The following is a 20,786-nucleotide window of genomic DNA, read 5'->3' on the forward strand; positions in this document are numbered from 1 at the left end:
AGAGCCAGTCCTCAGTGTACTCCACGATGCAGGTTTGCTCCCAATGTGCTCAGATATATCAGACTGGAACAGCGAGCTTATTCCTCAGTTCTATGCCACTCTTCATATATCTGGCAACCCTGAAGACATCAACACTTGGGTGTTTTATTGGATGACCCAAAACACTCACTACAAGGCTCCTGCTTCTGAACTCCTCAGAGAACTGCCCGTACCAATTCCCTCAGATGGGGCAGTGAAGCTTTATGGTGAGCGTGAGCTGCCAAATGGAATGATGGAAGTCCTCATGAAGCCTTTGGCTGCAAGCAAATCTTCAAGAACAACCTTCCTCGTCCACGAGCTCAAGTACACACCCCGGTCTGTCTACAGAATCCTCTGCAGTGTGCTCGCGCCAATCAAAGTCCATGACGATGAAGAAGATGTTGTAGGCCTCTTGAAGAATATCCTCTTCAACATCATTCACGGTATTCCTATTAATATCCATGATTTCTTCTTGAGGACTTTGGCCGACAATGCCATGTACCCCTTTGATCACAAGATATATGCCCCGTGGATCATGAGATTCATCAGGACAAGGACAGGCATCAACTTTCATGCTGATTGTCAAAACCATGTTGGTTATATGCCTCCTATCCGGGTCAACAAGAAGACTTTCGAGCCAATTGAAGGAAAAGGAAAATCTGTGATTGAAGAAGGCAGCAGGCCCCTTGATGGCCAGTTCAGAGAGCCAGAAGCATATTCTTCATGGGACGATACTTAGACTCGTCCAGCAAGCCCAATTCCTCCTCGCGTGCTGAACACCAGAGAGCTCCTCCTCAGTCTTCACCAGAAGGTGGATCGCAACCACAAATGGGTCAAACGCCAGTTTGGTGCCATTGTGAAAACCCTCACTGAAACACAGAACTCTGTGAAGATTAACCATCACTACCTGCATGAGGTTTTCGATCGCACCTGGGCTACACTTGCACATCTGAAGACTCAGACTGAGCTTGAAGAAATGAACTTTGAGCGAGACTTTGACTGGTCATGGCCTCCCAAGAAGAAGTTCATGCCCATTCCAGTGCCAGACCTTGAAGACAGCTCCTTTTCTTCATTCCGCACTGTTGAATATGATAAAGAACAGCTCGATACTGCAACCGGCCCGAGGAAGAAGACTACTCCCAAGAAGCATCACGACTCTTCCTCGACCGCCAAGAAATGAAGTCTTCACGGGCGTTAGTCCTCAGTTTGTCCCTTTTTGTCACTTGATGACAAAGGGGGAGAAACTCGAGAGTTAGTCTTCAAGCGGGATATTTTTGGGGCTTATAAACTATATTGAAGTTATAAACTCTTGGCTCTTTTGAAGTTTTTATGTAATGAGTTGTAACTTAAGCCCGATGGTACTCTGACGCTTTTGAACGTTTTTCTTCGCATGCTTATTCCTCAAGTTTTAATGCACGCATGCTGGAATTCGTCAGATACCATTTGCCATCATGCATCTTCATTTTCTTCATATGATATGTTATATGTATGCATGACTTACAAGACTCAGGGGGAGATCTCCATGATATAAATCATCAATGTGCATTTGCTGTGAAAAGCAAAATCCTCAAGATATGCACATCTTCAGGGGGGTATCTCTGAATCTTGTTTTCAAATTCCTCAAATGAGTATTTACACTTCATATTTTTATTCCCAGTTGAAGACTTAACCTAATTGTCATCAACCACCAAAAAGGGGGAGATTGTAAGTGCATCTAGTGCCCCTTAGTGATTTTGGTGGTTTGAATACTTATAGGTTAAGTATCTAATGTGTTTGTGAGTATACACAGGATCTATAAGTCATTGAGGAGTCTGAGATATTTGAAGAATATCGACCCCTAAAAATATATGTCTTCAGTTGAAGAAATTGGTCCGAAGCTGAAGAAATGAATCGCAAGGAATCTGCGATGAAATTGATATTCCTCATGAAGATACTAATATTGAGAAGTCCGGTGGTTCCCGAAGAAAATCATTCTGAAGAATTTGAAGCATGAAGATTTACACTTTCTGTTTTACTTTCTTCGCATTTGAGTAATAGGAACACCGTACTGTTAAAGGGGGTCAAAGTAACACTATGGAATGGATTTCCTCATGATGCTCAACCCAAGCCTAATCCTATCAAAAGCCTCAAGTGAGGAATATGAGTGACATGAGGACTCTCACAGTTGAGGGTTCCGACCGTTTCGATAACCACACCAAGTCATTGGTCTTATCCACTCCAACGGTCATATTATTTAAGGGCATTAGTGTCAAATCATGTCGGGATGCTCCTAGGCTATAAATAGCCACCCCCCACAACCACTAGTCGGTTGGCTGCTCCGTTAGAAACTGACACATGTCATAAGAGCAACCCAAATTCCTCAGAGCCTTCGAGAGTAAATCATCAGTGAGGAAATACACCACCCACCGAAACCACAAACCAAACCTAGTGATTGAGCATCACTGAAGAAGTTGTTCCTATGTGGGACTGAAGCCTTCTACCTTTGAGGACTGTGCATCCTCCATACGGTTAGGCGTCATGGTCTATAGCAATCCAACAGTCAATTGTGGATCGCCGGGTGACCAAGTTTGTGAGGGTTTGGAAGTCTGCCTGAAGACTTACCACGAGTGTTGGGCGAGGACTGTGTGTCCTTAGCTCAAGGAGAATACGGTAGGGACTGTGTGTACCGGGACTGGGTGTCCTTTGGTTTCAAAACCAAGCCGCTCCAAACCAGATGTACAATTGCCACAACAGTTGAAACTGGGTCATCAACAACAGTCTTCACTGAGAAACGGGTTCTATCCTCAACTCTTTACTTTTCTTGTATTGTGTGTTGATGACTTTCACTGTGACTGTTTGAAGAATTTGCTGAAGACTCTCTCTGAATTTCCTCAACCCCAAATTCTTCACGATAGTTAATCTTCATCTGTATTCTGCGTGCCTGCTTACTGTGCAATCTATTTTCACATTCTTCACTCTGAAATACTGCTGTTGTGAACGTTTGCACGTCTGATCCTTTACTGTTTCCGCTGTAAGTTAGTCATCAGTGAGGAATTTCCTCAAAAGGAATTTCCTCAGTGATGAAATTCTAAAAATCTCCTATTCACCCCCCCTCTAGTCGATATAACGCACTTTCAATAAGCATCCACGTTAACGGGATTGGGTTATTTCGCCGAAGTAGCCCATTGAGCTGTGATAGTTCATGGGTCCCCGAACTGATTTTACTCAAAGATAATAAGTTCTTTCGAGCCACGGGCGAGATTTTCAACTCACCCATGGCTTGGGGGCTACCATACCTTATAAATAAAATAAACACTAATCAGTTTACCTCGAAGCCTATCATGAAACCGCAGAAGGCTCCCTTCAGACTGCTATCAACGGACTGAATGCTTTGCAGAATTGCGCCCATAAGGGTGTGATATTCATCGGCAATGGACGCGCCAGATAGGGCCTCCGCCATCATTGTAGGCCATTCGGCCGCAACCTTCTCTTTCATAGGCGGCGACGAAGGCAACGTTGAAGACACCGAAGGAGGAGAGCTCCTTGGAGCCGTATCCGGAGAAAGCTCGGACGAATCCAGGTCCCCCTCTCATCTCATTGAGAGGGGATTGACCTCCCGGGTCCCGGTGACTGAGGCATGAACCTCGGCTGGGACCTCCCGGTCTTCGGTGGCCAAGGTATTTACCTCAGCCATCACCACCTCGTCCCCCGTGTTCGGAGGGGATTCGTGGGATATCACCTACGCAGCCTCATCCGACGGTGGAGGGAGAGTAGTGCGGGATGTATTCCAGCTCTCTGCCAGTTCAGCTGGTAGTGAACACCCCGAGACTTGATCCGTCAGGAGGTCTCGGACAGGGCAGCGTCGGATAAAAGAGCATGTATGATTAACAACAAAAGCTCTGCATAATTCATTAAATACAAAACAAATTATGTGCCTTTGGGCCAGGGGCTTGACCCTGGGGGTCCTTCGAGGAACCCTCTTGAAAGCCTCGTAGTCCTCATCGGAATCTGGGCTATCATCGAGCAGGACCACCTTGCCTCTGCACGGTTTCTTCGGGGCCTCGGGAGGCAAGCCCCCCTTGGCGTCCTCCGACGCCGCCCTCTTCCTTGTTTGGAGAGAATATTTTTCCTCTCGATCCTCTGCCTCCTCTTCCTCGTAGACGGAGGAGGCATCGGTCTCTTCGGACTTAGTATCCGGAGGACCCCTTGAGCAGACACCCCCGCGAGTCTCATTTTTCTTCTTGTGCTTTTTATCTGGCGATGTGTGCGGCGCCACCACTAGCATCATGGTCAGCAATTGCGACCTGGGGTCCTCGGGCAGGGGGACTTGACCATTTATTTTCTTGGCCTTTTCCAGCCAGCCCTGCAAGGATGATGGAAAAAATGAGATCCCTGATAAAGATTAAAAGCTTTAATATAAAATAAAAGGCTTGATCATACCTCCAAAGGAGGGTGAGAGGCATCCAAGCCGACGTGTTCTTCCTCGGCTGGCCACTCTTGTTGAGGTTTGAATAACACCTTCCACAACTTCTCAAGGGTGATGTGGTAGAACTTATTCATGCTAACAGGGTCGCCGAGCTTGTAGGACCAGATTGGAGTGTCCCGACGCTGGCAGGGAAGGATGCGGCGACGGAGCATAACCTGAACCACAACGGTCAGCTCGACGTTCATCTCTGGCATCTGCTTGATGCGCTTCTACACAGCTTTCACCTCTGAGGATGAACCCCAATTGAGGCCCCTTTTCACCCATGAGGTTAGCCTCTCAGGGGGTCCGGATCTAAACTCGGCAGGAGCCAGCCAACTTGCTTCCGAGGCTCAATGATGTAAAACCACTCCTTCAGCCATGCATTGATGGTGTCAATGAAAGTGCCCTCCGGCCATTCAACTCAGGGAAGCTTAATGATCACAGCTCCGCCACAGTCGGTGTGTTGGCGAGTGATTGACTTTGGCTTAACCTTGAAGGTCTTAAGCATAAGCCGAAGTGCGGATGCACCTGTAGGAAGGCATCGCAAACGATGGTGAAAGAAGAAATGTGCATGAAGGAGTTCGGGGAAAGATCATGAAAATCTAACCCGTAGTAGAACATCACGCCCCTGACGAAGGGGTGGAGTGGTAAGCCTAGTCCCCGTATGAAGTGGGGCGATGAACATCACTCTTTCGTTCGGCCTTGGAGTGGGCGCCACCTGACCATGAGCGATATCCGACAAGAGATACCCGGCGTCCTTCATCTCTCTGATGTCTTTGTCGGAGATGCACGAGATCTGCCACTTGCCATGAGAACCATATCCGGCCATGGATGGGTTTGGGGGGAGGACGGATAGGAGAGTGTGGAAAGTGTAATGGATCTGGGCGCTTGGGAGCTAGGATGGGAGGGGGTCGAGTCTGGAATGCGTGTGGCTGCTCTATGGATCTTTTTCCCTTTTATGGGTGGCGCTGAGCCAAGGGTTCCGGTTTATTACACCAGAGACCCGGCCACTTCCCGCAATGACCACACCGGTGAACGCGCATGGGATTCCCCAGACCATTACCGATATCCCCTTAAACATGGGGCACGATCTCCATGATTGACAAGATGTGTCTGTGGGAAAGCGGCCTCGAATCGTGAATCGAGTTTTTGTCATAACTGACTATTGCGACCTTTCGTCAGAAAGGCTGTTATATGAGGAACTATTCACACTCGGGCCTTTTGGCCTTCTCATTAATGAGTGCCTGTTTTAAAGGCATTAACATCGCCAAATTACCAAGTCTGAACGAGCCGAATATGGGGGAACTCGCCTCGCAAGCCGATTACTTTGAATGCAAGAAGTTGCCGAAGACCGTGTACATCTGCATTGGATGCAAGTTCGGGGGCTACAAAGGGAGTCCTCGATTAAGGGATCCTCGGATGGCCAGCCCATCTCTTAGAGACCGGCCGTATATGGGTTGTATTATTGAAGACTGGACAACATAAAAAACTTTGTATTCAGGAAGGAAAGTTCCGGAGACTGGTGTGTCATCCAAGTTTGGTAGGCTAGATCAGCGCATCTATCCCCAGCTGGAGGTCAGTTGTATGTAACCCTGGGGACCCCTGGGGTCTATATAAACTAGAGGGCTTCGTCCACATAGCCAAGTTGATTCATCTAGGGTATAGCTCATACGATCTCGAGGTAGATAAACTCTCTGATCCTCATACACCAACAATATAATCAAGCATGACATAGGTATTACCTCCTCAAGAGGGCCCGAACCTGGGTAAATACTATGTCCTTCGTCTCTTGCAACCCATCGATCCAAGTTCCACAGTTCGGGACCCCTACCCAAAATCCGCTGGTTTTGACACCGACAGTTGGTCCACTCGCACTTGTCGGTTTTTTTCATCAAACCGTAAAGAGGCAATGCCTTTTCATAGAGTCTTGAGATGAAGCAACCGATAGCTGCAAGGCAACCTATGAGCCTTTGCACACCAAGGATGCGCTCTGGTTATCTCATTTTGACTATGGCACCGAGTTTGTCGGGATTGGCGTCGATGCCTCATTCAGAAACAAGGAAACCGAGTAGTTTGCCGGCTGGAACACCGAAGGTGCACTTTGCCGGGTTGAGTTTGATCCCGCAGCGTCACAGGTTCGTGAAAGTTTCAGCGAGGTCAGTCGGGAGGTCGGAACTTTTCTTGGACTTGACCACGATGCCATCCATGTATGCTTTGACGTTTCGACTGATTTATTCCCGCAAGCGCTTCTCGATCATATGCTAGAAAGTAGCCCCAACATTTTTTGAGGCCAAACGGCATGGTGATGTAGCAAAAATACTCAAATGGGGTGATGAAGGCCGTTTTTATTTCATCGGGTACATACATTCAGAACCGGTGGTACCCGGAGTACGCATCCAGGAACCACACACGTTCACATCCGGCAGTAGAGTCTACAATGTGATCTATGCAAGGTAAAGGGAAATGGTCCTTCGGGCAGGCCCGATTGAGGTGCTTGAAGTCAATACACATTCAGAGTGAATTGTTCTTCTTGGGCACCATGACCACGTTCGCAAGCCTTTCGGAGTGGCAAACCTCACGGATGAACTCGGCGGCTAGGAGCCGAGCGATCTCCTCGCCTATCGTCTTGCGCTTCTCCACGGAGGAGCGACGCAAGTGTTCCTTGATGGGCTTGACCTTGGAGTCCACTCGGAGGCGGTGCTTAGCCAACTTTGTGGGAACACCCGACATGTCGGATGGCTTGACCATGAGGACTTGTTGATTGGCGATCTTGGAGCCTTGCTGGAGGCACTCTTCGGCGATCTTCCGATTGCCGGTCGCCATGATTACGCCTTTTGGCCCTGGCATCTTAAGTTTAAGATACACATAGCATGAACAGGCCATGAAACGTGCGTAGTCACGCCTACCTAGGATGGCGTGCTAAGCGCTTCAGAAGTCAACCACCTTGAAGGTTAGTCTCTCCTTCTTGTAATTCTTTTCACCGCCGAACACGACATTCATGGCGAACTGACCGAGTGGCACGGCCTTTTTCCCAGGGATGACCCCGTGGAAATGCATGTTGCTCTTGCTCAACTCGGACAACGGGATGTCCATGGCCTTGAGCGTGTCATAGATGATGTTGAGTCCGCTGTCGTCGTTTATGAGGACCCTTCGCAATCGAACTCCGTTGACAGCTGGATCTACAACCAACGCTTACCTCCCAGGGGTGGCAATGTGGGTTGGGTGGTCTGACTGATCGAACATGACAGACCTATTTGTCCAATTGAGGTACTTCATGACAGTTTGAACTGCCATGTTTACCTCCCGATTGATGACTTTCAATCGACTCTTACTCTCGACGTCGGGGAAGGTCATGAGGACCATCTCGATATTCGGGTACCCGGGGGTAGCCTCGTGATCATCCTAATCGTCCCTATCCCCGGAGGGTTCTCTGCCCATCCCCTGCCGCAGAAGACGACAATCTCGAGACGTGTGCTTGGCAAGGATGATCTCCCTGTCATCATCCTTATTGGCGTGGATAGGGCAGGGTTGGTCCAAGAGATTACTCTTGGACTCAGTTTTTTCTTCTTTCCGGACCAATCATTCTTCTTCTTCTGTTTGGTACGAAACCGATAATCATGCCTCTGATCCCGTGCGGGCCTCTCGGATGAGGATGAGATCTTTGGCATCTTCCGGGGTGCATGAGGGTTGTGAGCCGACTGCACCGTATCCGCTTGGACGGGCGTGCTATGGATGTGATACCACGATTGCAGTACTGTGGGGTTTAGCTGCAAGCAGTCTTTAGGGGAGGCTAGATCTACTGAATGCCTAACCCGGCTCCAGAATCACTTGGCTGAACGGAATCAGCGATCCGAGTGGCTGCGGCCACGTTCTACAAAGGTATCTGCATCACCTCGATCTTATGTTGGCGGTCGTTCGGAAACAACTACCGGCGGCTGTAACTGGAACTGGCCTGGTCCCTTGCAGCTCGGGTGTCGTGTGAGCGTTGAAACCGCTCGAGTCGGTCGTGCTTGGCCAGAGTGGCCTGACACACATTCTGCAATGCTATTTCCTCCGGGGTGTTCCCGGTGATGGGACTACGAAGAGCTTGATTGCTCCTCCATCAAAGTTCCTCCTACTACTGCTTCGTGAGCAGCTGAGGGACGTGATGGTTGTCGTCGCCGTGACGACTTTCGCCGCAATCGTGTCCATGAGAGTTCTCCGCGGAAAAAGCAGGGGCTCCTCCCCTGGCCGTGTCATCCATCAACACGTCCGTGGCGCCTCCGCTGCTTTCGCAGTCGGAATCGTCAAACGATCCGTCACCCGATGAAGGGAAGAGGCTGATGGTGGCCTCATCCGAATCGACCATAGCCACCTGCCCTGATGTGGCCTGATGGGCCACCGCATGTTTGATCCACCACCGCGGTCGTGAGCGCCCGGAGCACTTGTGACGGATTGCAGCACGACGTGAGGGCACCGAGTGATACGGTACCAACGGGTGTCAGATCAGGACCCCGTGCGCGACTGCGCTGAAGTGTGATGCACCTCGAGCGGGAAGGGCGTCGGTGTCTAGTGATGCATCCTGCAGCCATGCTGAGTCGTCTTCAATGAAGCTGAGGGGACCGAAGATGATCTCTCCGCCAAGTTTCATCATGACGACGAAAAGGATGGAAACTCCAACTACGTCGGATTTTCTAAACGCGTAGCCCCACGGTGGGCGCCAACTGTTGTGGGAATGATCCTCATAATAGTACCACGAGTACAAATGAGGGGTGGAGCCTAGCTACGGCATAGTGGATACACTCGGATGTACGAGTTCGGGCCCCACTCGGGAGTGGTAACGACCCTACATCTCGAGCCTGGAGACTAGTGTTTGCTTATGGGGAGTGTGGGATTACAGAATGTTGAACCCTTGTTTAGGAGCTCGGGTGCGGCTTATATAGAGTGCGCCATGAATTGTCGAGCGTCATTACAAGGGTGAGTTAATGCTAATAACTACGGAAGTTACTAATAACAGCAGCTCTAACTCCGACGTTACTGGTAACACCCGTCTTAACTGCACTTCATGTAGTAGTTTAATTCTATGGCTGTTGCAGTCTCTTCGTCGTCCACGCCTTGCTGTAGTTGGAGTGTCGGGGCACGCCTGGCTGACAAAAGACGAACCGAGTGATTTTGTGCAAACCGAGTGAGAACTTGTTTACCCGAGTGAGACCGTGACTCACTGGTAGCTTTGGCAACATTGATGTCCATGTGGGGTCTTAGATGGGCCCTGGGATGCAGGTCCATGGGCCTACCCCTAATTTACACCCCCTCAGGTGGTACCGAGATTTTAGGGTATGGCAAAGGTTCTGTCTAGTGGAAAACCATTAGAGACGAATGGAAAATCTTGGTGGCACCGATTTTGATGTTTAGTCTTTGGAGAGAGAACTTTTGTGGGAGAATGACTGGGTATTTTTGGTAACTATCTCTAACCATATGAGCAACCAATTCATCATAGATACCTCACCCTTTTAGTAGTATTGACTTTTCTATGGACTCAAATATGATTTTTCACAAATATAAAATGCTGAGTCGCTTGGCCAATCCTATTTCTTTCCTAGTAGCCACGCGTTCTCCTCACGATCCTTAGCCAATGCATCTTTGAACTTTTCTAAAATATATTTGGATAATGACACATATGTTATGATTAATTATCAAAACCACCTTAGACAAAAATTGTGCTTTCAATCGCGCAAATAGCACGCACGCGAGCGTGTAGCAATTCCCGTTGCCTTAGTGAGATCATCGATCCAGCCATCTAGCGCCTCCCGACGGTCGAGCGCGTCTGGTTCGAGGCGAAAAAGGCGGCCATCACCATCGACGAAGTTGCGGCAGCACATGTTGCACATTGAACGAGTACCACCTCACGTATGGGCTCTCCAACTCTCTCATGGAGCACCACCTCGGCGTTGGCAAGTCCGTGATGGTGATGGTGACGGCGAGTAGAACTGCGGTGGCAAGTAGTTTAAGTATAAATATGAACTAGTTTACGTTAAAAGTATGTTTTTTGAATTATATTTATGTCGCGTGGTATGAACTATGTTTAAAATTTCCGTTTTATTAAGCTCGTATGAACTGTGTTTATATGGAACTCTAATGGTGTTTAAATGGCACGAACTACTAATTAAAAAAGGTGAGTGGAAGTTTAATAATATTTATAGGATCAATTCTGTCTGTGCGTCTGCTGTTCGTCTGCCGTACTGTAAATTTCCTTTATGAAAAACTGTAAAACGAATGCTCAGTAAAGACACGAATGAAAAACTGTAAAACGAATGCTCAGTAAAACTGTAAAACGAATGGCACGAAGATGTGGTGAAGGTGAAAATAGGTCCGGATCATGGCAGTAAAGACACCGTATCATGTAGATTTTGTCACAATGCTCAGTCGGCAAGTTCTCCAAACTTCCAATCGAGGAAAGAGATATCCGTGAATTCTGGAATCTGGCGTTTGCACCTGCGTCGCAGCACATGCCCCAATAGCTTATCCACCTCACTTCACTGCAGCAACAAAAACAAAAGCCAAGCCCCATTTGGTCTTATCAGCAAATTATATAGTCCTCCTACTCGTACAAATAAAATTCAGACGAAGAAAATAGTTCAGTTTTCAGTTCCATCAAGGACACCACGAGAGGGTGCGGAGCCTCGTCCACCACACACCCTCGCCTCGTTGTATTTTACTACCTACCTCTTCTCCCCCGCTCCATAAATACCACCTTCCTCCCGTCACTCCCCCACCACACACAAGCTCCAACTCCATTTTTTTCCAGCGAGAAGAAACCACACACACTGATGGCGAAGGACGAGGTGATGGAGACCGGCGGCGGCGGCGACTTCGCGGCCAAGGACTACACGGACCCGCCGCCGGCCCCGCTGGTGGACGCGGCGGAGCTGGCGTCGTGGTCGCTGTACCGCGCCGTCATCGCCGAGTTCATCGCCACGCTGCTCTTCCTCTACATCACCGTGGCCACGGTCATCGGGTACAAGCACCAGACGGACCCCGCGGTGAACAGCGCCGCCGACGCGGCGTGCGGCGGCGTGGGCGTGCTCGGCATCGCGTGGGCCTTCGGCGGCATGATCTTCGTCCTCGTCTACTGCACCGCCGGCATCTCCGGGGGCCACATCAACCCGGCCGTGACCTTCGGCCTCTTCCTGGCGCGCAAGGTCTCCCTGGTCCGCGCGCTGCTCTACATGGTGGCGCAGTGCCTCGGCGCCATGTGCGGGGTCGGCCTCGTCAAGGCCTTCCAGAGCGCCTACTTCGTCAGGTACGGCGGCGGCGCCAACACGCTCGCCGCCGGATACTCCAAGGGCACCGGCCTCGCCGCGGAGATCATCGGCACCTTCGTGCTCGTCTACACCGTCTTCTCCGCCACCGACCCCAAGCGCAGCGCACGCGACTCTCACGTCCCGGTAAGCATGATACCTCCGGCTCCGGGCTACACAATTCTTTTGAGAAAGTAAAGTTTTCTGTTTTGAGCAAAAAAGTAAAGCTTTTTTTCTTAGAGCTTAGCTTAAGATAGCATGCCATGAGGACAGATCGTCCAAACGAGCAGAATGATACTCCATATGAACAAAAAGGGGGAAAAGCAAGAATATCGTATCCTCCTAAGATGAACAAAACGGGAAGAATGATGTACTCCTTTATGATTTTATCCTATATATCATTAGAATGAACAAAAAGGACGTCAGGTATTTCTTTTTGAAAAAAAATAAGTGATGCCGTGATGCTTTAAAAAAGTGTTTATCCTTAACAGTGACATTAGTCTCCCCGTAGGCGTAAATGTGAATCGTAGCAGTTGTACTGGCACTGCAATTGACGGAAGAATGAAGGATCCTGATGAATCTAGTGGTGTGGTACACCTCCGCGTGGCCAGACAATTACTACTGTAATAAGTATGTTTACTATATTCCAGTTAAGTCCCATCCATGTCCTTGGCCCATGTGGCCCCAACAGTAAGCTGAGCTGTTTGGGTGTGATAACACGTGGTCGATTTCGTCCACGACAGCGCTGGTGAATTATTGCCCAGGCCCCCACCCCCTCCATGATCAATTATTGGCCAGTAACACAAATTACCTCTCCTTGGCATCATGTGGCCAGCTAAATTCAGAGTTACTGCATCCCTCTGGCCTTGGGTGCTTCTATCCGGTGACTAGTGTGAGGTTGTGACGGATGGTGCGAGCATCCCTTTTGGCGAGGGCACCAGTGCGGTTTCGTGGTGACAAAACGTGATGTTCGGCCGCTTTGGCCGATCCCGTCAAAATATGCCATGGCTTTGGACTCCTTTGGGGCGGTGAAGCGCGCACTGAGCCCAATCCACGTCCACCCGCGTGCGATGTGCCCGGAGGCAGAGGCAAAAGGGAGCCTTCACGCTCGTTGCTACTCCACCTAGTTTCCTTGCTTTTGAATCGAAAGGGGGCGGCAAGTGGCCGGCCCTTCACGACTTTGGGTGTCCTCCAGCAGTCACATGATGCGGACGGCCGAAGCAAGCACGCATGACCATGCCATGCTTGAGGAACCAGCAACCTGAAAACGACCCGGCACGGGGAGTGCCGATCAGTTCAGTTCACAAAGTAATTTGGGTCTCATGCATGTTATGTTTGGCTGTGTCTTCCTTTCTTCAGGTGTTGGCGCCCCTCCCGATCGGCTTCGCCGTGTTCATGGTCCACCTGGCCACCATCCCGATCACCGGCACCGGCATCAACCCGGCCAGGAGCCTGGGGGCCGCCGTCATCTACAACAAGGACAAGGCCTGGGATGATCAGGTACGTCTCCAAACCCACCATTTTTTCAGTTCCTCTTCATGTCAAGTTGTTGCCTTCATCTCATCTTGAATGTGGCTTGATTTGTATGTTGCAGTGGATCTTCTGGGTCGGCCCCATGATCGGCGCGGCGATCGCGGCCTTCTACCACCAGTACATACTCAGGGCCGGCGCCATCAAGGCCCTCGGCTCCTTCAGGAGCAACGCGTAACGAGTTATCCATGTGATGTGCATGCAAGATTGAAGCAATGGCGACCTGTGCTGTGTCCATCCATCCAAAGAGAAAGCCGCTTTTGCAACTTCTCGACAGTTCAGTTGGCCGCTGCAATGGTCGTGTTATTTATGTGTCGGCAGCTGCATATGCGTATGTGCCCAGTCATGCGTGCCGTGTGTTGTAATTCGGTCCATGGGATCGCTTGTCTTAATTAGCCCGCATTCCTTTTCCTGTTTTAATTTAGCGACCATATGTATGATCGACCCAACGTCGCCACCTTCTATCCAAATCATCAATCCGCCAAGCAAGAGATTCATCCCAAATACGTATTCCCTCTTGGTTGTGCCGAGTGGTGGTGACCTTGCTTTCTATCTTGTTGCTGCTTTGCCGCTCTGAATGCTCAAGCCCGAATGATCATAAGTCGTGTGATGCGCCAACCCTTGTTTTCTGCCCTTCCATGTCCTGCTGCTCTACGGTCTCATCCACTCGACGGAGTCGTGTCTCTTTCTCTCACTTTCGTTCCTTGATTCCTATAGCTATCACTTGTATATCATGGGATGTTGTCATCCAGCAGGATTCTTTTCTTTGGAGAGAGTGTTGCATGTCTTTTTCATTACGACCGAACGCCAAACAATCTCTTGTCTTGTAATGGGGCCGATTTGTTTCGATCAATTCCATCTAACTAATACTCCCTCCGTCCCAAGATAACTGTCTTAAGCTTAGTACAAATTTATACTAGATCTAGTATAAAGTTGAGACAGTTATTTTGGGACGGAGGGAGTATGTGTTTGGTTTTATACATGCTATCTTTTTCTTTCACTTACCGAAAGAGTCACTTAAATATATTTTTTTAAACACGGTCCCTTGAAATCCCATTCATTAGAAAAGGTCGAAGAAAATTTCCATGTTAATTAACAGAAAATGATGGTGTACAGGATGTCGGCGTACTAAAGAAAAGGTTGTCGATGTCAAACTCGAGTAGGGGGTCCGAACTATAGATCTTGGATTGATGGGTAACAAAAGACAAGGAAGACCGTGTTTACCCAAGTTCAGGCCCTCTTGATTGAGATAAAACTCTATGTCCTGCTCTTGTTATATTGATGATGTGGTACAAAGTATAAAGTTGATCTACCTTGAGATCAGATGTTGTGGACTAAACCCTAGGATTAATAAGCTTAATCTGTCCTACGAACTAAAACCCTACGGTTTATATAGATACCGGGGATATTAGGGTTACACAACTTCAGTTACATGTCAAGGAGGGAATATGCCGATCACCACGTAACCATGAGTAAACGCTATATTTTTGGAAGAATCCACCTTGAATCCAACGCCACTTTATTTATCCATAGCCAAATAATGATGATATAGAACGGCGGGGAGTTCAGCCATGAAAATAGGTAAGCGGCCTGAGGACCCCTTGTCCCGGACTCCCTCACGGGTCCCTTAGTACCCTCGCTGGTGCACAGACGACAACAACCTCCTCATCCGGCAACACCCTGCTGAAGGAAAGCTCAAACCAAGAAACTACAAGACAAGGCCCCCGGCAAGCCACCTTGCCGGGAGGGAGAAGACCCATCAACCATCACGTCCGACAAGACTTCTTCATATCTCCACTGCTCCACCTCATAAGGCTGATTGTCAACATCAGTGAGGTGTCGAGCGGGCAGGCAGTTAGGTGAGTCTGGTCAGAGGCCTCTCGCGACAGTGAGGGACATGCAGCAGCTTTAATAACACGCGTCCCGCGACGTGTCAAGAGAATAAGAGGTAGCTGGACGAGCGAAACAGAAGGAGAGACGATCCTTGTCGGGAGACGCCGCCAGTGTGACACCTCATGGTGCATTTAATGCTCATGTCCTAATTCGTCAGGGTTAGGTATCCACAGCTATGGCTCGTGTCAGCAGTTTTGGCAGCTATAGAAGCCACTATTCACCCTTCCAAAAAGACCATTTTAGCCAATGTGGTAACCCCTTGCACTATAAAAGGAGCACCATGGCTACCTTTAGAAAGGTCGACACTTTGTCCATTTGCATGCGTAGCTGCACTCCTCATGCTTCCCTGTCGGGTTGTTGCGCACTTGTAACTTGGCCTTCACCCATATAATCCACAAACACATGATGTATGGTATTACGCTTCCGACCGGGCCGAACCTGTCTAAAACCCTGCATGCACATGTGATTGTTAATGCTCTTTGTGCAAGTGCGCCCCCATGCTGAACCGCAAGGGGCCTCGCTGGTCCCATAGATCATCGTTCCACCTTGACATCTTTGACGTGCCAGGTAAGGGGTGCACGCCTGCACAAATCTTCATCGGTTCCCGCGCTTATTCGTCAACGCCATGGCTCCCAAGAAATCCAAGGGTGGGTCTGCGGCCGCTCCGTCTTCCTCCAAGACACCGTCAAAGGCGGCTACAGGAAATGTCGACACGGGCGACCATCGCGTTCGCCGCGCTGGTGAGTGCAGCCACAACACCAGTGGAGTTCCGTGAGCCGCAACCAGGATCCCGCTGTCATGGCGACTCGAGGAGCACGTGAGACTACCAAGAACGATGTCGAGACTGCAGCAGCTGTTGCAACGACGGAGGCGACGGGACCTCCTCGGCATGGTTCGCAAGACAACCGTGACGAGCACCTGCAGGTCGACGACGACCCTGGGCGGCACACGGAGAAGACCCCTGCTCGCCAATCCCATGACACGCAGACCCAAGCTCGCCGTCAACCTTCGGAGGTGGGCACGCAGCATACGGTAGGACAGGGTAGCCTTCCTCCCGACATTGTTTGGAGTAGAAGCGCCACCCGTGCCTCACGGCCCGTCATGCCCAAGATTGTGGAGGAAGCCCTTGCGCAGACCCACTTACTGCTTAACTTCCTGCCTGTGCCGGAGAAGATGGAAGACTAGAAGGCGACCATACATATCCCGCTCAGCTTCGCAAACCATGACAAGCCAGAGATGGCGGGTCCTTCGCAAGCATGCCACGAGGCTCCAACAGATCCTGCTGCCAGGCGCGACGTTGATAGGGTGCCCACGGTGCAGTCACCCCCACAGCAACAACAGCCGTCCCGTCGGTCCGATGCGCAAGACGACGTGTCGTATGCCTCGACGGACCCGCGAAGGAAACAAGACCAGAGTCAGGTTTTGAAGGACAGACACAAGAAGGATACACGTATCATTATCGTGCGGCGGCATGAGACGCGTCGCTAGTCAAACGGACATGCAGACCCAATCGTCGACGAACCTGCGCATGGGGTGCTCGATAGCCCGCCTTACGAGGTAGGGGTGTCCGTCATTCACCCACGAGCTGCGGCAAGTCCTCTAGCCCTCCAACCATCCCTTCAATCCTTAGCTGCCGGACGACACGATCAGCCCATCAGAGTTCCTTGGCATCTACACGATCGCTGTGCAGGCTGCCGGGGGACACGAGATGAGAAGGTGTTCGACAATTACTTTCGGTTGGCAGTCAAGCACAACGTGCGTAACTCGCTGATGAACCTGCCGGAGGGATCCATCTCCTCTTGGGTGGACTTGTGCAACCAGTTCGTTGGCGCATACCAGGGAGGACACATACTCTGAGGGCAGCCACCACGTGATACATGTGGTAAGCAATCCAAACAATTAATAAAAACTCCCAGGGCCGCCCAACAATCTGCATGTACTTCCCCAAAGGGATAGCAAAACCCTCCAAAATTATATCTAGTGATCCAGCCGTGTGCAGCACAACATCCGTGACATCCATCCTATCGCATTGATTGTCGCATTTCACCTAAACGTGCGCAAACAGAGGATGCGCGAAGAAATGAGAGTCAACAAGGTACGGGATGTTGTTGAGCTTTACGCTCTGGCCGACAAATGTGCACGCGCTGAAGAAGGAAGAAGACTCCCTGGGGAAGATGCTGGCACGAAGGTCGACTCTGATGACGAAGACGCGCCCGCCTCCCAGGGAAAACGCCGAAAGCGCAATCAAAAGCGCAAAGGCAAGGTAGTCATGGCTGAGAAGTGTCCGGCAAGTCCAATGCCGGCAATAAGGCTAAGCTCGAGGGATCCGGCGAAGAGTCTACCACATGCTCCGGAGACGACGACGCCACGACACGAGAAAAGACTGGCAGGCCATACTGCAAGATCCACCTCCCTAAGGGCCACGACATCACCGAGTGCCGCCAAGTAGACCACCTTGCCGAAAAGCAGAAGCATGAGTACGAAAGGCGTGACATGGAGAAGGGCCAAAGCGGTGCCGGTGGTCCTGATAAGAAGAACCGCAGTGGCCATCCCGGTCGCCACGGCAAGGCCAAGCAACAAAAAGACAAGCCTGCTAGTGGTCGCGACAAGAAGTTCGAAGATAAAGATGGAGAAGGACCAGAGATCCACGAGTTCCAAAAGGCAGTAGATGCCATGTGTCTTGATGGAGGCGCATCTTGGCACTCCTCCCACCGACAACTAAAATAGTGGGTCCATGGGGTCAACATAGCAGAACCAGCGACAAAGGCAAGAAAACCCCTCAACTGGTCCAACACTCCCATCATTTTTTATGCTCAGGATCACCCTGACCGCATCACTGTCGTCGGGTGTGTGCCATTGTTGGCATCACCAACAATTTGCAACCTCAGGGTCATGAAGATGTTGGTCGACAGTGGGGCTGGCTTGAACTTGACCTCGCCTGACAAGATCAAGCGACTGCAGATGTCTCGAATCTCAAACCGACGAGGTCCTTCGAGGGTGTTCACCGTGGAAGATCTCAGCCCAAGGGGAAGATCACTCTACCGGTGACGTTCAACAGCGAGCTCAACTTCAGGACAGAGAGAGTTGTCTTCGACGTCGCAAAGATGTCACTACCATACAATGGAATCCTGGGCAGACCAGCGTTGGCAAAATTCATGGCGGCGTCCCACCATGGCTACAACACACTAACATATCAGGGTCGATGAGCATCATCACCGTCCATGCTGACAACAAGGATGTAGTCTTTTGCTCGACAAGATCTTTCGGGTGGCAGTAGGAGCATCTACCAACAAGTCACTTGCTCTTGCCAACAAAGCACCCTGGGAACAAGAGGAACAAGAAATCCAGTAAGTACTCCAGCGAGGAATCCGGGAAGCGCTCCCCTGTGAGATCGATAGAAGAGGTGTTTAGAGGGGGGGGTGAATAGACTACTTGCATAAATCAAAATGCTAGCCTTTTCACAATTTAATTGTTGGCAGATTTTAGCGATTCTAACAAGTCTAGTGGACCCTACACATGCTAGTCAAAAAATATGGCAGCAAAAAATAAAGACATTGCACATGTAGTACGGAGTAGAGTTTAGGAAGATCAAACACGAAGAAGTTGATGTGGTGATTTTTGGCATGGTTCCGATAGGTGGTGCTATCGTACGTCGATACTAGTGGAGACTTCAACCCACGGAGTGTAACGGCTATGAGAGTCCATGGAGGGCTCCACCCACAAGGGGTCCATGAAGAAGCGGCCTTGTCTACTCCACCACGGCTTCCGTCCACACAAGACTAGCCTCACTCACGGTAGATCTTCATGAAGTAGGCGACCTCCTTGCCTTAGAAACGTCTTGGTTCAACTCCACAACACGAAGTAGGAGGCCCCCCAAGTGACACCTAACCAATATAGGAGGCACCACCCTCCAAAAGGTAATACATGCGGTAGAACGATGAACTCCTTGCTCTTGTGCTTCTAAAGATAGTATACTCAACACTTAATCACTCCCTCTAAGATTCGACAGGGATAGGAGATTAATCTTGTGGAAAGCAACTTGGGGAGGCTAGAAACCAAGGTTCAAATGGGTGAAATGGAATCTCTTGATCTGAACACATGAGTAGGTGTCTCTCTCTCAGAAAAATGGATCTGGCAAGTGTGTGTGTGTGTGTGTGTGTGTGTGTGTGTGTTCTGAGTGTTTTCTCTGCAAATGGGAGGTAGGTCGAGGGGTATATATAGGCATCCCCCAAAATCCAACCGTTACAACATTATTGCCCAACTCGGTGACACCGAAATTAATCTCGGTGGTACTAAATTGCACTAAATGCGACAACTTTTGAATTCTCGGTGAGACCGATATAGGAATCTCTGTGGTACCGATACAATGACCTAGACTAATTTCCAAATCTCGGTGAGACCGATTTCAAACTCGGAAATTCCGATTTGCGAAATATCCTCAATAGAAAGTTGGTCACGCAATCTCGGTGGCACCAATAGGAATGTTTGTTGTACTGAGATGGTAGGGTTTGGCATAGGTTCTGTCAAGTGTAAAATTAGTAGGGCCGAATGTAAATTGTTGGTGGCATCGATTTTGCTGGTATGGGTTTGGACAGAGATATTTTGTGGGAGAATGGCTGAGTATTTTTGGTGGCTACGTCTAAGCACTTGAGCAACCAATTCATCATAATACCTCATCCCCTTTTAATAGTATTGGCTTTCCTATGGACTCAAAGTGATATCTCCCAAAGTAAAATGTAGAGTCTTCTTGCTCGAAGCTTGAGCCAATACTATTCCTTTCCTTCATCAAAGGGGCATCTCCTCAAAATCATATATGCCAAGGCTCTATGTGGACTATACCTGAAATATACTAGGTAAAAGTGTTAGTCCAAGAGACAATGTATGTTGTAATGAATTATCAAAACCACCAAGGGAGCATATGTGCTTTCAATCTCCTCCTTTTTGGTAATTGATGAAACATACAATCAAAGCTTCAAATAAAATATGCATTAGAATATGAGAGATTTGAAAGAAACATGACTTGTACATGCTCCCCCTACATGTGTGCAATCCCTTTTAAAGGATAGTTGCTTTGGACTGCATGGGCACACACATAGTAGAAAGGACAAAACAAGTCATGCAAATCTTGGCAATATGCATCAAACATATGTGAATGTAGAACTTCCATGTTCATGACTCACTCTTGCAAACAATATGTGCAAGAGACAAGAGATCATCATGAATAAGGATATGATGCATATACTTACCTTGTGGTTCTTGAGCGTCTTAGAAGTAGGAGTACAGCTGGGGAAAAATGTTAGATTACACAAGAGTACTCTATGGTAAAGATGCAAAGAGCTTCAAAAGTACCAAGATATTGAAGACATATTAAAAATAGGATTCGATGATAGATATGTCTCCAAGAGAATTAAGAATTGTCTCCCCTAAGAATGAATAAGTAAGATTACCTCTCCCCCTAATCAGAGCATGTAGATATTGGGATAGGTAGGGTGAGACAAGTCCAATCCAAAGATAGTGGTAGAATAGTGATATCTGAAACATTTTTATCTCTCTCCCCCTTAATGGTGTTTCTCCCCCTGAATATCTAAGGTTTGATATGTCTCCCCTTAGGTAGATCTGCCCTT

The 20,786-nt window shown here is 49.3% G+C and overlaps 1 protein-coding gene across 1 annotated transcript; it reads left to right on the top strand.

Moving 5' to 3' along the window:
• Positions 1-11,186: 11,186 nt before the first annotated feature.
• LOC123425636 (aquaporin PIP2-1) lies at positions 11,187-13,773 on the top strand. Its single transcript, XM_045109333.1, has 3 exons — positions 11,187-11,886; positions 13,099-13,239; positions 13,334-13,773. The coding sequence occupies exons 1-3, from the start codon at positions 11,269-11,271 to the stop codon at positions 13,445-13,447; spliced, it is 873 nt and encodes a 290-aa protein (XP_044965268.1). The 5' UTR covers positions 11,187-11,268; the 3' UTR covers positions 13,448-13,773.
• The last annotated feature ends 7,013 nt before the right edge of the window (positions 13,774-20,786 follow it).

The sequence above is a fragment of the Hordeum vulgare genome, chromosome 2H (genome assembly GCF_904849725.1).
Source record: "Hordeum vulgare subsp. vulgare chromosome 2H, MorexV3_pseudomolecules_assembly, whole genome shotgun sequence".
Classification (NCBI taxonomy): Eukaryota; Viridiplantae; Streptophyta; class Magnoliopsida; order Poales; family Poaceae; genus Hordeum; species Hordeum vulgare.

Excerpts from the sequence above, each read along its gene's own strand:
- LOC123425636 (XM_045109333.1), top strand. The coding sequence starts at position 11,269 with ATGGCGAAGGACGAGGTGATGGAGACCGGCGGCGGCGGCGACTTCGCG. Across the intron at positions 11,887-13,098 it reads CACGCGACTCTCACGTCCCG|GTGTTGGCGCCCCTCCCGAT; the intron begins GTAAGCATGATA and ends TCCTTTCTTCAG. Across the intron at positions 13,240-13,333 it reads ACAAGGCCTGGGATGATCAG|TGGATCTTCTGGGTCGGCCC; the intron begins GTACGTCTCCAA and ends TGTATGTTGCAG.